We start from the raw sequence: 14,455 nt of genomic DNA on the forward strand, positions 1-14,455 counted from the left end.
TATGGAAGAATCTCCATCTTCAAGGAAAACGTGAAGCGTACCTTGTCCCAGGAGACGCACACGATGGAAGCTCTTTTCACCCCAGGTATCCTGCGTGTGCACAACGCTGCATCGAATGACGAGCTTTTTGGAACTTGTACTTTTTATAGTATGGTCTTTCGCGTTCCCTATTCGAAGTACGGATCTTCTTTCCATTTTATTGTCTTCGACACCTCCGGATTAACCACGTCATCAAAGGTCCTGATTAACTTGTGACTCATGGCAGCAGTGTCGAGAATACTCCGCGAGACGCGGACTAGCATTGCATTGCAAGTTCGCGTGAGCTTTTTGACGCAGCTCTAGGCACCCGTGGGGTTCAGTCTAGTATGAGTAACACGGACCTTGTAGGGCTTCTCCCCCGCACTCGAGACTTGGGGTGCGACCCGAAAGTGGAAACGAAGGGATTTCTGTGTGGCGACTCTCGCCGTTTCCAGCTCAATGAAGGCGTCTTGCGCACTTGGCTTAGACTCTTCGTTCCTTATATAAACCCTCTTTCTCTCTCGTGTTGTAAGTCAAGCTGATAACGTAAAGTCAACAGCGTTTCCGACTCGCCAGAAACCTGTCGCACACCCCGATACTAAGCCTGACTGTTCGCTGTTATCCTTACACCTCTTCCCGGAAGCCATAAGGAAATCTCTTCAACGGTTATTAGGCCCAGAAGCCTCCTTCTCAGCTCGTACCCTCCAGCCCATCCTTGACGGCGAAACCACAACGTCATTGCTACTGGCGATATCTTATCTCGAACCCCAAACCAGAGGCCCCTCCACCAAATTTCTGCAGATTACAGCAAATCAAATTCGTCCGTATCACTGCGCATACGCGTTCCAGCCTCGATGTCTCCTTCCAGCACACCAGGACGACTTCCAAAGATAGCCAGCAGTTCTGGCTCCGAGCCAGTCAGACCAATACGTCGGAAGCCTCTGCATGCAACCAGCTCCAACTACAACAAACGTCAGAATGGAGATTTCGACAATCGCCACTCTGATCGCCCACCGGGCGCCGGCGATGTGTCTCTCGATCACCTCATATATCCTGACGAGGACGTGGGCTATAGGCCAGTTCTTCGTTCGCATCGCACAGCTCATCAAGTTCGACAAGACACTTGCTCCATACGAAAGGACGGAGACTCGCAATCGGATGAGGAATTTACACCTTCGTCCAAGGAAACTTCTTTACCTGACAAGGACTCCGTCAATCACTTCGAGACTATCCCTGCAGGTCCTGGTGTAATCGCTGCACTCCGAAAGCACATTTCGGCAACTCTCCTTGCAAAGCTTCCCGGTTTGAGCGACATCGATTTCTCAAGACATAGCAAGCCATCGTCTATAGCAAATCTGCGCTTGCTACTTGGAACCTACACTGAAAGGTCCCTAAAGAAGTGGGGCAACCCTGTGTATGCATACCTCAGTCCGAATGCGAATTCCTCAATCGGCCCTAAGTTCATCATGGAGGTCGATGAAAGACACGGACATGGAGGACATGACGTTGTGGAAGTCACATGGTATGAGGCTATATTTGAGCAGAGGGTCGCAACAAAACTTCCCTTCAAACAAGCTGCAACTAAAGACGAACTGTATGCCGTGGTTAAGTACTACTTCCTGTTGGCGGTAGAGGCGGGAGTGGAGAACTTTCACCATGACTTCATCCCATTGAACAGGTCCTTCGTCCAGCACCTGACTAGCTTATGCCTGCATTATGCGCCAGACCTTCGGACACCGACGCATTCCACTGAGGGATACACATACGATGAGGAGCCACCTCCACGATATCCTACGAAGTTTGATCGACGGCGTCCCCCAGGCTATGAGAAAGTGCCGGGTGTAGCAAAGGTCCAGCAGTTTCCGCAGGTCAGCATCGATGCGTCCGGTTTTAACCTTGGCAAGAGCGACAATAGCAATGCAGACGACGAGTCTTCCAGTCTGCAGCGGTCCAGACACAAGAGACAAGCTTCCCGAATGTCAGGCTTCGCAGCCGAAACATCTTCGCATGTCTCAGCTCAACGAGGGCGCAAACCCATCACTGCCTTCTTCCGCAACGATCGACCAGCCCTATCACGTCCCCGTAGTCCGCACGAAGAAGTTTCAGTTCGCAGCTCGACACCTCCGCGCAATGCCATCTCCTCGTGGTTGAAAACAATGACTGAAGAGCTAAAACTGCATCCGAATGCTCTGACTATCAAGGCGCGATCAGAAAAACGGCTGGAGCTGGAGACCAACCAATCCATGTCGGATGCAATTGACTGGCCGCTGCGAGGATCGTCGCCGCAAAGCTCGGTGTACTCTGTTTACAAAAACATGGACCATTTTTCGAACCGCGACCAGGGCAGCTTGGTTAGTGGTACAGACAACTCCATTTACTCGTTCTCGGATCAATACGCCTCAAAGCCCGATGAAGAGTGCGCGAGCTTGACGCACCTCGCGATGACAGAGCCACTCCCTGATAAACATCGGCACGATGTAGAGTGGAGAGCGTTCCGTACTGCTACTGCTTCTCTTCCGGGAGTAGATAAAGATCGTCGTGAGCGCCGCACATCGAGGAAAGCAGAACGGTCTCGCAATTCAATCGTCAACCGCCGTCCTAGCTCCACTTGTGGTTCGGTTGTTTCAACATCTTTGCTTCAGCGTCAAAAGAAGGTCATTGATAGTCGCGTCGAAAAGACACTTCATGACATCGAGGATCACTACATTCGACTGAAGAAACTCCGACAGCATCAAACCAGCATCAAGGCGGAGATGGTAGAAGTGAAGCGCCGTGAAGAGAAGGAGAACCAGTTTGGAGACGAGGAGATGGCGCGCTGGGAAGACGGAGTGGATGGTGCTGACGATAGTAACAAGGTGAGATTTGAGAAATGGTCGAAGAGGCAAGAGCATTCATACGGGAAGAGAGGCTATTAGGTCGATGTGACGGAAGAAGGGCTAAGGCCAAGATGGTAGATGGTATTGAATGTCGCGTGAGAATGGGTGACGCGGTCATGGTCTTTTCACTTCCTGGACGTCAGTGTGTTTGTTGTGATATAGTGACTGTAGCGACGGAGCAGCAGGGATACAAACACTGTCATGATAGCTATGCGAGAAATAGTAGCTTGACGCGCGCTCCTACTTCTTTTGCTCAACTCAGCGCGTCCACGTCAAGCGTTTGCTGTCTAGGTAGACTCTGGTAGGATCCAAGCTCCATGCAAACAAGCGCGCAATCTAGACTAATCTTGTCAGCTCTTGTTGCAGCAGGAATGTACTCGCACACACAAACTACTCAATGAACGCGTTTGTTGCAGTCTCCAAACACTACTTAATCAGATCAATTCAGCAGGGAGAGGTGGAACGTAACTAGGTATAATCATCCACTTCCAAGACATGACTGTAGCCAACGACAACCTAGCCGAAATCCAAGCGAATCTGGGCGCTCTGCTCGATAACGCGCCCTACGACGAGGTAATCAAGTCTCCACAGACCTATGAACCTGGCGCCATCTCCTTCAAAATACGTTTCGGTCATATCATCGACAAGCAAAGCAAGACGCAGCAAGAAGTTTGGGTACTTCTTTATCCACCCATCAACGAAAAACGACATGCTGAAGTTCGATTTCACTCATTTCATCCCGATACGGGGGCTTTGGTCTGGTATGACGAGAGCAACATCAGCACTACGGTCTCCACACTCGCCGATGCGTTCCGCAACCCCAAGAAAGCGACGAAGCACAAACACGTGGCATTGGCGAAGTACTACTATCTGAAGGCTCTCGCTACGAAGGAGACGGAGACAGAGACAGAGACAGGACGCGCCAGTGAGCTGAAGATACCTATACCGATAACTCAGACGCTTTTGGAAAGCTTGAGAGTCGTTTGCTGGGAGTTTGAGGAGGAGGCAAAAAAACTACAGTCAGACACACTCGGAGAAGGTGATGGTAGCGATCTCAGCGATCCACCAGATGACCTTCTTAAGCCTACTCAGCAGCCAGTAGATTCGGTCTCAATAGTCACTCCGAATCTTTCGCACATCCCCGTAAGCAGGCTAAGATACCTTGAACTTGTACTAGTGCTAACTTCTCTAGACTTCGAATTCCCAGCAGGTTGATACTCTCCTCGCGGCTCTCGACGAGGAAATCCAGCTCCAGAGTTCCAACAACAAGCTAGTAAACGAGAAGACTGAGTTAGAGACTGCGCGCCAAGAGATCGCAGAAAATCTTCAGAAGGTGGAAGAAGAACTTCAGCGGAGGGAGCAGCAGCTCCGGGCCAATGATGAAGAAAGGGCATCGATCGAGATTCGCCGGAAACAGGTAGTGGAAGGGTTGAGTGCTGCGGACGCGTTTGAGCTGGGTAGATCGATGGAGCGTGAAGTGAAGCGTCGGAAGCTCGATTGATGTCCCAGAAAGAAGGACTCTTTATCCTGTTTTGTTAGCGATACGCTTGAATACCTGGGGAGCATAGCCTACCCAGAAGGCTACGTAGCGCTTTACTTGTATAATTTGTAACGTACAATGCATTGTGTACTTGCAAGATACCAATTCATCCATGGTCAAAAGATAGGCAGAAAAGATATTCCTCGTTGCAACGTTGACCCATTTGATAACAGAAGAATGATTCAGCAGTAGTGAATGGTTCAGAAGCGACTAATACGCTCTTGTGACTAGCGTATCCCTCCGAGTATATGACCGCTTCTCTTGACCACTGCAGTAGGCGCTCCTTCCGCTTTTGCACCATTTGCTCTATCTATCCCGAGACTCCAAAGCCGCGGGCCATTGTGACTCTCACCACCATGTCCGCCCCATCCCCCCAACCCGACGACAGCCCTTCCTACGCTAAACTCAAGCGCGACCTTGGCGACGACGCGCCACTCCTCAACTTCCTACCCTACAAGCGCGCGACTTTCGAGCCTCAGAACGAGATCGCCGAAGCAGCGCCCGAGCGACTCCTCTATGGCGACATGATGGAGAGCAAAGGCTCGCTCTGGATCTACTGGACCCTCAACTACCACAACAAGAAGAAGAGCCACCACGACTACCGGATGATAACCTTCCAGACTATCGAAGGCGCAAAAGGCCATGAGGCCGGCGTGCGTCCGGGCTCGGTTCAGAACGTCGCATTAGCTTCAGCGCCTTTCAAGCATGCGAAAGACCAGGATGCGGTCGCAGCTATCGCGAAGTACTTCTTTATCCGTAGAGGTATCGATATGCAACTGCAGTATCCGGTGTCGTCTGGCCCGTTCAAAGAGGCCCTTATGCGCGTGTGTCAGTATTACAAAGCCATATACAACGAGACGCAAGCCAACAAGGCAGCAAGCCGACGTTCATCGGTCATGCCTACTGGAGGTCGCGATCAGAGTGTCGTTTCGCAATTCCAAGACCCACGAGAACCTTCGTATGCAGCTCCGTTAGCGCCATCAAGACCGGTGTCGCGCGCGCCATCCCGTCCCAAGAGCATGAGCAGTAGGGACACTCGCAAGCGCAGGCACAGTTCGGGCTCAAATCTCGACCGTCAGCCTGAGACAGAAAAGCACAGCGCTCCTCGCGAGGAATCTAGCAACTTCTCATCCTATTCCAGACCACCTTCCCCGTTCCTCGCGTCGGTTCAGCCTTCCCTTCACGAGCGCCCTGAAGATGAAGAGATGCGAGACCTTCCCATTAGTAACAACAACGAAGCAGATCAAGTACAACCAACCGACGGCGCGCGCCCGGACGACATCGACCGCGAGACGATGATGGATCAATACATTGCGCTCAAAGCCCGGGAAGAAGATCTTGATAGTAGGATCAGCGACATGGAGGCGGAGCGTGTACGTATTGCGGACCAAGTAGCGGGGCTACAAGCGGACATCAACACGATTGGCAACCGACAGGGCGACTTGAAAGAAGAGAAAGATCGCGTGCGAGCGGAGAAGAAGCAGCTGCAGATTCAGCTAGATAAAGATGAGCATCTGGACTTTGGGTTTGAAGCTGGACGGAGGATGGAGACTAAGCGTCAACGGCGGGAGTAGTCTCCGGGAGGCACGGACCTACCCTCGACGCACTGCTTGGTGGTGTTGAAAATTGCATGTTTGATGGTTGGTTAGAGAAATGGCGGGGTTAGATCCTGCGTTCTTTTCGCATGACCTGGGAGGAGCAAGGGATGACTAGCTGCAGATGGACGTGGCCCGAGGAGTATACCCAGGTAGCTCAAGTTACCGGTAGAGACGAATTGATCGCATGCGCAGAAGTAGAACTGGTAACAGATGGACTCTCTACAACATCTCAACGCTTTGATTCAAATTAATTGGCAATGTGTCGATGGAAAGGGGGAGAAACTGGAGGAGCTGTGAATTGAGTTTCAGGAATCCTGAATCAGCTAGTGGCCCCCGCAAGTTGGATGACGCATGACGTAATCAGTAAATGCGCCAACGGTAAAACTCTTGGCTCCCCAACGTAAATTCGCGTCGCGTCCTCGCGATCGAATATTACCCCAGCCGCTTCCAGTGCGTACGAAGAAGGTAAACCTGGGTCTTATCGAGATCTGTGGCCTACGCGAGATTGCGTTCACGCCAACCACGTCACGCACGTTCGAACACCTGCAGGTGTAAACGACCCACATCGCGCCAAGGGAAGAGCGGTCTGAACAACGATTGACACGATTTCTATTTTGTACTTTCCAATATATCTTATTGTACTCGAAGCTCTGATATCAAGACAACATTATTCTTCAATCCTTCTACAAGCTTCCCGTACTTATTCAGAGCCCGCACAGCCCTTTCCAGCCCCACAAACAAATCATGGATTGTTCCGACGGGTTCTCATTCAATGATCTCAATTGGATGAGACAAAACGAGATACCAAATACTGTGAAGACAGCGCTACTATATGGCGAGATCCGTGGAACGGGAGAGAAAGCTGATGTCTGGATCTACTTGGACAAGGCCACGACGTCCCTCATCTGGCAGATCTACTACCCCGAGGGTGACGCCAAGCCTCAAGTCATCACCGTTGAAGAGGCTCTGGAGAAAGCGAAACCCTGTGCCTGGTTCAAGCTTGCCACAACCCCGGAGAAGCTGGAGGCCTTGGCCACATACTATTTCGCGAGAAAGAAGTTGACGAAGAGATACCAACCGAAACTTACGTTTGAACAAAACCGACTACTCAAAGCCATGCTCGGTAGTGAGGCCCCATCCAAAATCGTCAAATTACGAGTTCGTGTCCCCGAACATCTTGGTCGAGAACAATCACCAGAAGCCCTGGTTGAACCTCAACAACCTTCAGAGGTCGTTCCAAGTCAAAGAGCCCGCTCAAAGTCAACGATATCAGTCCATCAGCTACCCTCGCCATGCAGCACTACCGACTACGACGCAAAGGTATGTTACGAAGGATACAGTTGTAACACATGTCATCTAACAGCATGCAGCGCGATGGTGAATCACGAAGATTGAGTGGTGCAACTTTGATCGAACCACTCGACCCAATCGACCGCTACTTTGATCTCGAAGACCGAATGGAGACCGCCTGCACCAACATAAAGCGCCATAACAACCGAATAGAGGACCTAAAGCGGAAGAGGTCGGAGATTGAGAAACAAATCAATATGGAGGCGGAAGCTGTAGAGTTGCTCATCGCTGAGAGACATCAAGCCAAGGTCGCGAAGGACCGACTTTGGAATGTGTTGTCGAGGGAAGAGGCCTACGAGCTGGGTCGCCTCGACACCGCAAGAAAGATTGCCAGACTCGATTGAGCTCAAAGCCGATTCATGGCCTGATGTCGGCGTACTGCCATCTTTTGGAACGAACGATTTGGATGGAAGTGGATGCATCGCTCTACGAGTAGTCACGCAAGCCAGTCTACGACGACAAGTCGCCAGACAGGAACTCCGATCCTCTGCGATTGATACCCAGGCGCGAAGAACATCGCAATACCGGCCACCAGTTCTCTCAGACTTTACTTCGGGACTTCGTCTATTCGCGCAGATCTCGTCGCGTGGATATCATTTGGGTTGCGGACGTCGTGGCTGGCACGTCGCTACGTAACATCGCAGTACTAGTGGACGGCAGCCGAACTATCACATTGCGCACTCATGCGAGTCACGGGAAGCAACGCGTATAAAACTACTCGACCGCACGTCTATCCTCATCATTAAACACCACTACCCTCGCTGCCAAAACGAAAGCCTGCACCGACTGGCAGCGCGAAACTCGCTCCATGACGAGGACCAACGATCGAATAGGCCGAAGCATCGCGCTATCAACAAATTCTTCCTTAGACTTCATTGAGGCGTCACAATACCAACATGCTCCTGATGATTGACAAGCATCGAATAGCGAAAGGCGAAGTCGCGGAGTAAGCATGCAGATGAGCTGCCTGGCAATGCTCAGCGACGCGAAGCCAAGATCTGCGCTTCAGACACCAAGCAGACCTGCTAGTCCAGACCTTTGGAAACCTGATGTCAGGAACTGGATGAGGAGTTTGAAGATGGAACGCGAGCGTTGTGGCGCTGTAGTTGGGACGCATGAACGATGTAGGAAAGTTTTAGAACACACTACCGTGTGGAATACAATACGATAGCTACGTGATTACAGCAACTTCTAGAGTCTCCGTAGTCTGCGAACGTCATACTGATCGTACTGCTACTGCCGCTGCTACCACGGTACCAAGACAAGTCCCCGTCCAAGCCATTAACGCCGTACTAGCAAAGCGTACACTAGTCTTCCTCGCTGCTGTCGGTCTCAGACTTTGCACCCTTCTTTCCCCACTTCGACGCTCTCATCATCATCTCACCTCCAAGAACGAAGATAGCGCGCTCCTTCGGGGTGAGTGACGACTGAAGATGCTTCATCTCGACTACAATGCGCCGGTTCTCTTCCTTCAGTTCCCGCCCCTCCACCTGCATGTCGGCTAGCTGCGACTCAAGAGCTTTGATCTCATCCCGCACATCCTTCTGCTTCTCCTTGTTGATCATGATGTTTTCCTTGCACCTGCTCTTCTTGTCGAGGGCGTTACGATAGGCGTCGGGGAAGTCGGGGAAGTCAATGGATGATTGCGAGTTGGGGCTCTTCTCGACCTGGTAGCCTGTTAGTATACAACGGGTTTTAGATGATCAGGGGAAACTTACGAGGACCTCTGTAGAGTCTCGGCGTGTTGATGAGGTACGCGAAGTGTCCATAGCGTCACTGTTGTCCGCCTCAATGGGGTCCGAGTGGATGAGGAAACCTTGGCCTGTGTTGACCATTGCCGAGGACGAGGGTTGTACTGTAGCCGTCGGAGGAGTCGATCGCAGTGGTGGTGTGCTCGTAGTCAGTCGCTTCCTGGGTAGATCTGGGGTCATGGTGCGAGCCCTCTTGAGAGAATCGCCTTCGGGGACAAACAAGGTCGGTTCTTTTGGTACTGCGGGAATCATAGAGACCGTAGGAGCGCGCTGAGGGGTGGGCTGCGGAGTGCGCCTGGCCTTGGCCAGTTTGACGGGTGGGCTGACCACTGCAGGCTGGCCGTTCACCTTCACCACCGAGCCAGCTCTTACTCCAGACTGAGAGACTGACCGCTTGACAGCGTGCACGTCCTGGGCGGGCGAAGCGTGCGTCCTCACCACTGAGCCATCTCCTTCTGGCCTAGACTGAGAGACAGAGGGCTTGGTACTGTACGCGTTCTGTGCAGCAGAGGCGCGTGACTTCTCCTTCTCAATGTTCGCGGCCACCTTTACAGCGTACTCTCCAGCCGTCTTGCATGCCGCAGTCAGCCAAGTGGTGAGATAACCATTGACTATCCATGGCACTGGTGTATTAACGCCCTTGAAGATGAAGTAGTACTTGATCACTACGCGGAGCTGGTCCAAATCCATAGTGCCCGCTTTCTTGAGGCACTTGAACGCATTTGCCTCAAGAACAAGTCTGAAGAGGTCAGTACGTGTTCTACATTAGCTCATAAAGCAGGAATTACTTACCTCACCGCTTCCTCCGCGCTTATGCCTCCTCGGAGCTTGCCGAGACGGTCGAAGATGTTGAAGCGTTGCTCGGGTGAGCGGCCAGCGGCGTGGTCGTTCTGCAGCAGAATCCACACCTGGCAATCTTTATCCTTCCCATCCTTGATGGTGCCGAAGAGCATACGAAATGGCATCATATTTGGACGCTCGTTCTTATGGTCAACGAAGGCGACAAGCCGGACCTTGGCGACAGGGAGATGATGAAGAAGTGGGACACGGGCTTGGGTTTCGGCAAGGGCCGTATCGGCCGCACCTACTTGGTTTTCCATTGAGACCAATGCCGAGATTGAAGCAGGTGCTTTCGGTGTAAGGTAGCTGAGTTGGTTGTCGCGTCTTGTTTTGTGTTGATCCCGGCGTTTGCATTGTATGAATGGGGTTAGCGTGGCTCTAGCGCGCTTTCGATGGAGAAGGTGTAGCCTAGCCATGAGGTACCCGGGAGGTATTCGCTGTATTTTATTTGAGCTTTTGTTTCTGTGGACGACATTGAGTACCTCCTGGGTACAGTTCATGCTGGTGCAACTCTGCGAACATACTCTATCAGTACCTGAGTACCTGGGAGCTTTCCATTACCACGCACACCGTTGAGCATGTCGCAGTCAGCGCATCAGCGCTGTGAGGTCTTCCGATTAGATGTATGACGACCCAGCTGCTACGGAATTTGTAGGCCTGATCTGTGCGTCGATTTTACCACTAGCGTTCAGTCGGCTCTGATTTTGCATTTGCTCTCGCCTTCCCAGATATCAAAGTTCAACAATAGTACTGTATCGCCTGCCAATGACAACTGCGGAGGAGACTCAAGCGACTCTGCCCTTACGATGGCAGCGCTGCATCAACAGACTGAACGCCACGTTAGTCCGCCGCGGCTTGTTCACAGTCATAGAGGAAGTGCTCTCTCCTGCTACACCCACATTCGACCAGGCAAGTCTACAAGGACATAAGGCTCTGAGGATCTTTCTCGGGAACCGGAAGCAGAGCGATGGGATGTCGGTTCCCGTATGGGCGTACATACTCCTTGATAGCAATGGAAGTGAACCATCGATCGTGTTCCGCGACGAGGTGCAGCTTCACTACAATGGTGCAAATACACTTCGACTATACCCGCGATCTGCGTCGTCTCTACTGCGGAAAGCGAACCATCTCAGATCGCCTTTCTGTCTCTTACATCAAGAAACAGATGGAGGTGTCAAGGATGGACGCGGTATGCTATGCGCAGTCATCGCCTACTATGCGCTGATAGCGGGTATGAGCGACTGTGCCATCCGATGGCGTCGGTTTGACGCCTGTATGATTGCCGCCCTGGATTATATCAATATTACCCTGAAATGGATAAGCGAAATGCAGCATGAGCCGACGCCCAGCACAGCGACAGCCATGAGACCTTCACTCATCGTGAGACTCCCCATAGGACGAGAGGCTCTTGCAAAGATACTAGGACTTTCCCATGGCTTCGAAGTTCCAGACAGCGAGGACGAAGAGGATATCATGCTTCCCGATGAAGACATCCAAGACCAGCCAGATATCCCAAACCCCATGCACCAATCCGCAGTCCCCGTTCTAGAAGAGGTACCAGACACCATCGACAGCGTCTTCGGAGACGACGTGGCCGGCGTCGCAGAGGAAGTCGACAGCGTCATCGGGGATGCCAACGACAGTATCATTGTGGCAAATAGCAGATCCCAAGTACACGGAAACGAGCAAACATGCTATCCCTCGTTAACGATCAGGAAGCGCAAGCTGGAGGATGTTACGGCAGGAAGCGATGGCGACGTGGTTGAGGACATGGATGGGCACGGTTGGCGGCAAGCTTCTTGGGGCCGGTCGCGAAGGAGGTAGGGTGGTTGAATTGGAGGAATTAAGAGGGTGATGCGGAAGGTCACATTGTACAGTAGAGTGTTCCAAGGTTGGGGTATCGTCACTTCGGAGTCAGGATGGCAGCGGCGAAGGCCGGTTATTACGTTTCCCGCCCGAGATTTTGCCGGTTGCTGAAGCTAAACCCATCGTGAGCTAGCGCATTCTGCACACCTGGGCAATGCCGACAGCCCATCTTCACACATCCTGCCTCGATAACTACAGCTCACTCCTCTCACCAGACGTCTCTCTACGCCCTTTCTCATTCCCTTCCAGCGCCGCAACCGCCTCATTACTTGCCTTCAAATGCTCGAACTTCGGTGCATCCTCTCCCAATCCCCATGCAAACACACCACCAAGCCCCTTATCCTTCATGATGATCTGCATCTTGCGCTTAATAGCCTCAGACGTATCCCAGGTCCAGAATAAGTTTTCCTCGGCATCCCAGTAGTACTGTCCACCACCCTCCTCGTCATACGTACCGTTCTCCATCGCACGCTCATATGATGCGGAGAGTTCTTCAGGAACGGCGTCGTGCCATGAGAATGCGCCAGCTTTCCCTAGGTCAGCGCCTGTAACAGGGTCTTCCATGAGTTCTGTCGCGCAGCCGATTGGATTGACACTGCATGTCGCATTCGCGGCGGTCTTGTACCATTTGATGTAGAATGCCAGTCCCAAGTTCGCCTTCTCAGGCGGTACGCCGGCGTCGAGATATGCATCGATGGCTTCGAGTGAGTTCTGGATACCGGTATGATGCTTTGTCACGTTGTCGCGGCGGTTGAACATGTCGTATGTCATGATGTTCAGGTAATCGACTGACTCCATGATGGCGGGGATGGTGGAAGGTATGAAGGCCAGCATGTCGCGTGGTAGACCGGGCACTGCTGCTGAGATAGTCTTCTCAGGCCCTACTGCCGAGCGAATTTCTGCCAGTAGCTTGGGGTAAGCGACTATCTCCCAAGCTTTGTTGGAGTTGAGATGGCCAGGTGTTTTGTAGTCTTCGCCGTTGCCGCCTGGGTATTCCCAATCCATATCGATACCTTATGAGGTCAGCTTCTTCTTTCATTAGGCCTGTTCGTGTGCGACACACCATCAGCGCCTGTCGCATCGAGCATAGCCTTGACGTTGCTAGCGAACAGCTTCCGGCTTTCCTCTGTTCTGGCCGCTGCCGAGAAGCCATCCGTATCGCCCCATCCGCCAATCGCGACTTGGATAATCATTCCATCCGCAAACTTGGGCCGGACTTCTTCAATGGTAGTGAAGAGCGGCCATTCATCTTGCTCTGGATTGTTGAAGGTATCAGATCGCATGAAGGCGAGGGCCACATCAGTAATGTTTGACACCAGATTTCGCTCTGGCACCACGTTATGTTGCCTGATAATCATCAGCGACGTTGTTTCATGTAGTACTCAAGCTCTGGCTTTACCCTGTCAGATACATGATGTACTTCAGTCTCGTCGTGGTGGACGATGCAGCAGCGAACGTACAGGCCAAACAGAGCCATAGCCAAAATCTTGCAGCCATAGTTCGTGATCTTTCTGGAGGGCAAGACCTTTTCAAGCGAGCACTAAGACGTGTCCAGCCGGGCGTGGTATGGTGACAGTGGCTGATGGTAGCGGGTCCCGAAGATGCCCCGCAGCTGACTAGGCCATTCACGGACTAGCGTCTTTGGTCGACTGCCCAGGTGTCGTACCTCCAGAGTAGTGCCCGGCAGTCGCGTCTCGTTGAAGGTCAACCCCGAGAGGCCTCGGCCATCGCAATGGCGAAGCCTACGGCTGCCCTGGACGGAGCTGGATCGGATCTCATCGAGCGTCATGAGTTGACAATTGCTTATTGTGGCTTGCCCCGCTGTCACTGGACTGGCTGGAGACGTTGCGCGATTGGTAGGAAGAAGCCAAGAGCTTCAGCCTGGTCGGTCTGCTGAAGGAGATCTGCGACCTTTCATCCTACATCCCTTCTCCAGCATTTCTTCTACCTCCTTGAGGGCGTACGTTCACGCAAACGTTATATAAGAAGCGCAACCATGTCCACGCCCACGGCGGCCGGCTCCCTATCGCCCTACGAAGCGCCCCCTTTATCGCAAGGAGAGATACGGGTTCTGGAGGTTGCGCCCGCAAGTTTCGGTGAGCCCGTCGAATGTACCATAAAACGCATCTCGCTTCTCGACGATCCGGTGCCATGCTACGAGACGATATCGTATTGCTGGGGACCTCGGCGAAATCCGTCGACTATAATGCTCAATGGGCATCTGGTAGAGGTGCCGGCAAGTTCGGAGGCCGCTGTCAGGCGCATGCGACTCAGCGACCGACCGCGAGTACTCTGGATTGATGCCATATGTATCGATCAGTCATCGACGACAGAACGCAGTGCACAAGTAGCTTTCATGGCGACCGTATACAGCACCGCGAAGCACAATCTCGTTTACCTTGGCGAAGATGACGAAGATATGGCTGATAGAGGTATGAAGGCTCTCGAAGTCGTTGCGGACGACATGCGCGCCGCGACTGCAGACTTCACCCTAGTGTGGGAAACCATCCGCAATGAGAATTCGGGTGCCATTGTATCCTCAAACGAACCGTTTAGCGCGGATGTTGATTTCGAATCTCTTGAAGCTCTTTTCAATCACCACTGGTTCAGGTAAGA

The 14,455-nt window shown here is 52.4% G+C and overlaps 8 protein-coding genes across 8 annotated transcripts; 6 read left to right on the forward strand and 2 right to left on the reverse strand.

The window, feature by feature from the left end:
* Window positions 1–872: 872 nt before the first annotated feature.
* On the forward strand, window positions 873–2,933 carry J4E88_006229 (uncharacterized protein; the record flags this gene model as incomplete). The annotated part of the gene is made up of 1 exon (XM_049399859.1): window positions 873–2,933. One exon carries the CDS (start codon window positions 873–875, stop codon window positions 2,931–2,933), a length of 2,061 nt encoding a protein of 686 aa, XP_049254170.1.
* Window positions 2,934–3,389: 456 nt separating this feature from the next.
* J4E88_006230 (uncharacterized protein) lies at window positions 3,390–4,395 on the forward strand (the record flags this gene model as incomplete). The annotated part of the gene is made up of 2 exons (XM_049399860.1): window positions 3,390–4,037; window positions 4,087–4,395. The coding sequence occupies 2 exons, from the start codon at window positions 3,390–3,392 to the stop codon at window positions 4,393–4,395; spliced, it is 957 nt and encodes a 318-aa protein (XP_049254171.1).
* A 395-nt stretch (window positions 4,396–4,790) lies between these two features.
* On the forward strand, window positions 4,791–6,008 carry J4E88_006231 (uncharacterized protein; the record flags this gene model as incomplete). Its single annotated transcript, XM_049399861.1, has 1 exon — window positions 4,791–6,008. The coding sequence occupies one exon, from the start codon at window positions 4,791–4,793 to the stop codon at window positions 6,006–6,008; it is 1,218 nt and encodes a 405-aa protein (XP_049254172.1).
* A 768-nt stretch (window positions 6,009–6,776) lies between these two features.
* Window positions 6,777–7,726, forward strand: J4E88_006232 (uncharacterized protein; the record flags this gene model as incomplete). The annotated part of the gene is made up of 2 exons (XM_049399862.1): window positions 6,777–7,352; window positions 7,403–7,726. 2 exons carry the CDS (start codon window positions 6,777–6,779, stop codon window positions 7,724–7,726), a joined length of 900 nt encoding a protein of 299 aa, XP_049254173.1.
* A 963-nt stretch (window positions 7,727–8,689) lies between these two features.
* J4E88_006233 (uncharacterized protein) lies at window positions 8,690–10,101 on the reverse strand (the record flags this gene model as incomplete). Its single annotated transcript, XM_049399863.1, has 3 exons — window positions 8,690–9,049; window positions 9,101–9,872; window positions 9,926–10,101. The coding sequence occupies 3 exons, from the start codon at window positions 10,099–10,101 to the stop codon at window positions 8,690–8,692; spliced, it is 1,308 nt and encodes a 435-aa protein (XP_049254174.1).
* Window positions 10,102–10,119: 18 nt separating this feature from the next.
* On the forward strand, window positions 10,120–11,797 carry J4E88_006234 (uncharacterized protein; the record flags this gene model as incomplete). The annotated part of the gene is made up of 2 exons (XM_049399864.1): window positions 10,120–10,204; window positions 10,818–11,797. 2 exons carry the CDS (start codon window positions 10,120–10,122, stop codon window positions 11,795–11,797), a joined length of 1,065 nt encoding a protein of 354 aa, XP_049254175.1.
* A 234-nt stretch (window positions 11,798–12,031) lies between these two features.
* J4E88_006235 (uncharacterized protein) lies at window positions 12,032–13,197 on the reverse strand (the record flags this gene model as incomplete). Its single annotated transcript, XM_049399865.1, has 2 exons — window positions 12,032–12,852; window positions 12,903–13,197. The coding sequence occupies 2 exons, from the start codon at window positions 13,195–13,197 to the stop codon at window positions 12,032–12,034; spliced, it is 1,116 nt and encodes a 371-aa protein (XP_049254176.1).
* Window positions 13,198–13,835: 638 nt separating this feature from the next.
* Window positions 13,836–14,453, forward strand: J4E88_006236 (uncharacterized protein; the record flags this gene model as incomplete). Its single annotated transcript, XM_049399866.1, has 1 exon — window positions 13,836–14,453. The coding sequence occupies one exon, from the start codon at window positions 13,836–13,838 to the stop codon at window positions 14,451–14,453; it is 618 nt and encodes a 205-aa protein (XP_049254177.1).
* Window positions 14,454–14,455: the final 2 nt, after the last annotated feature.

The sequence above is a fragment of the Alternaria novae-zelandiae genome (genome assembly GCF_023758075.1).
Source record: "Alternaria novae-zelandiae strain BMP 2774 chromosome Unknown scaffold_12, whole genome shotgun sequence".
Classification (NCBI taxonomy): Eukaryota; Fungi; Ascomycota; class Dothideomycetes; order Pleosporales; family Pleosporaceae; genus Alternaria; species Alternaria novae-zelandiae.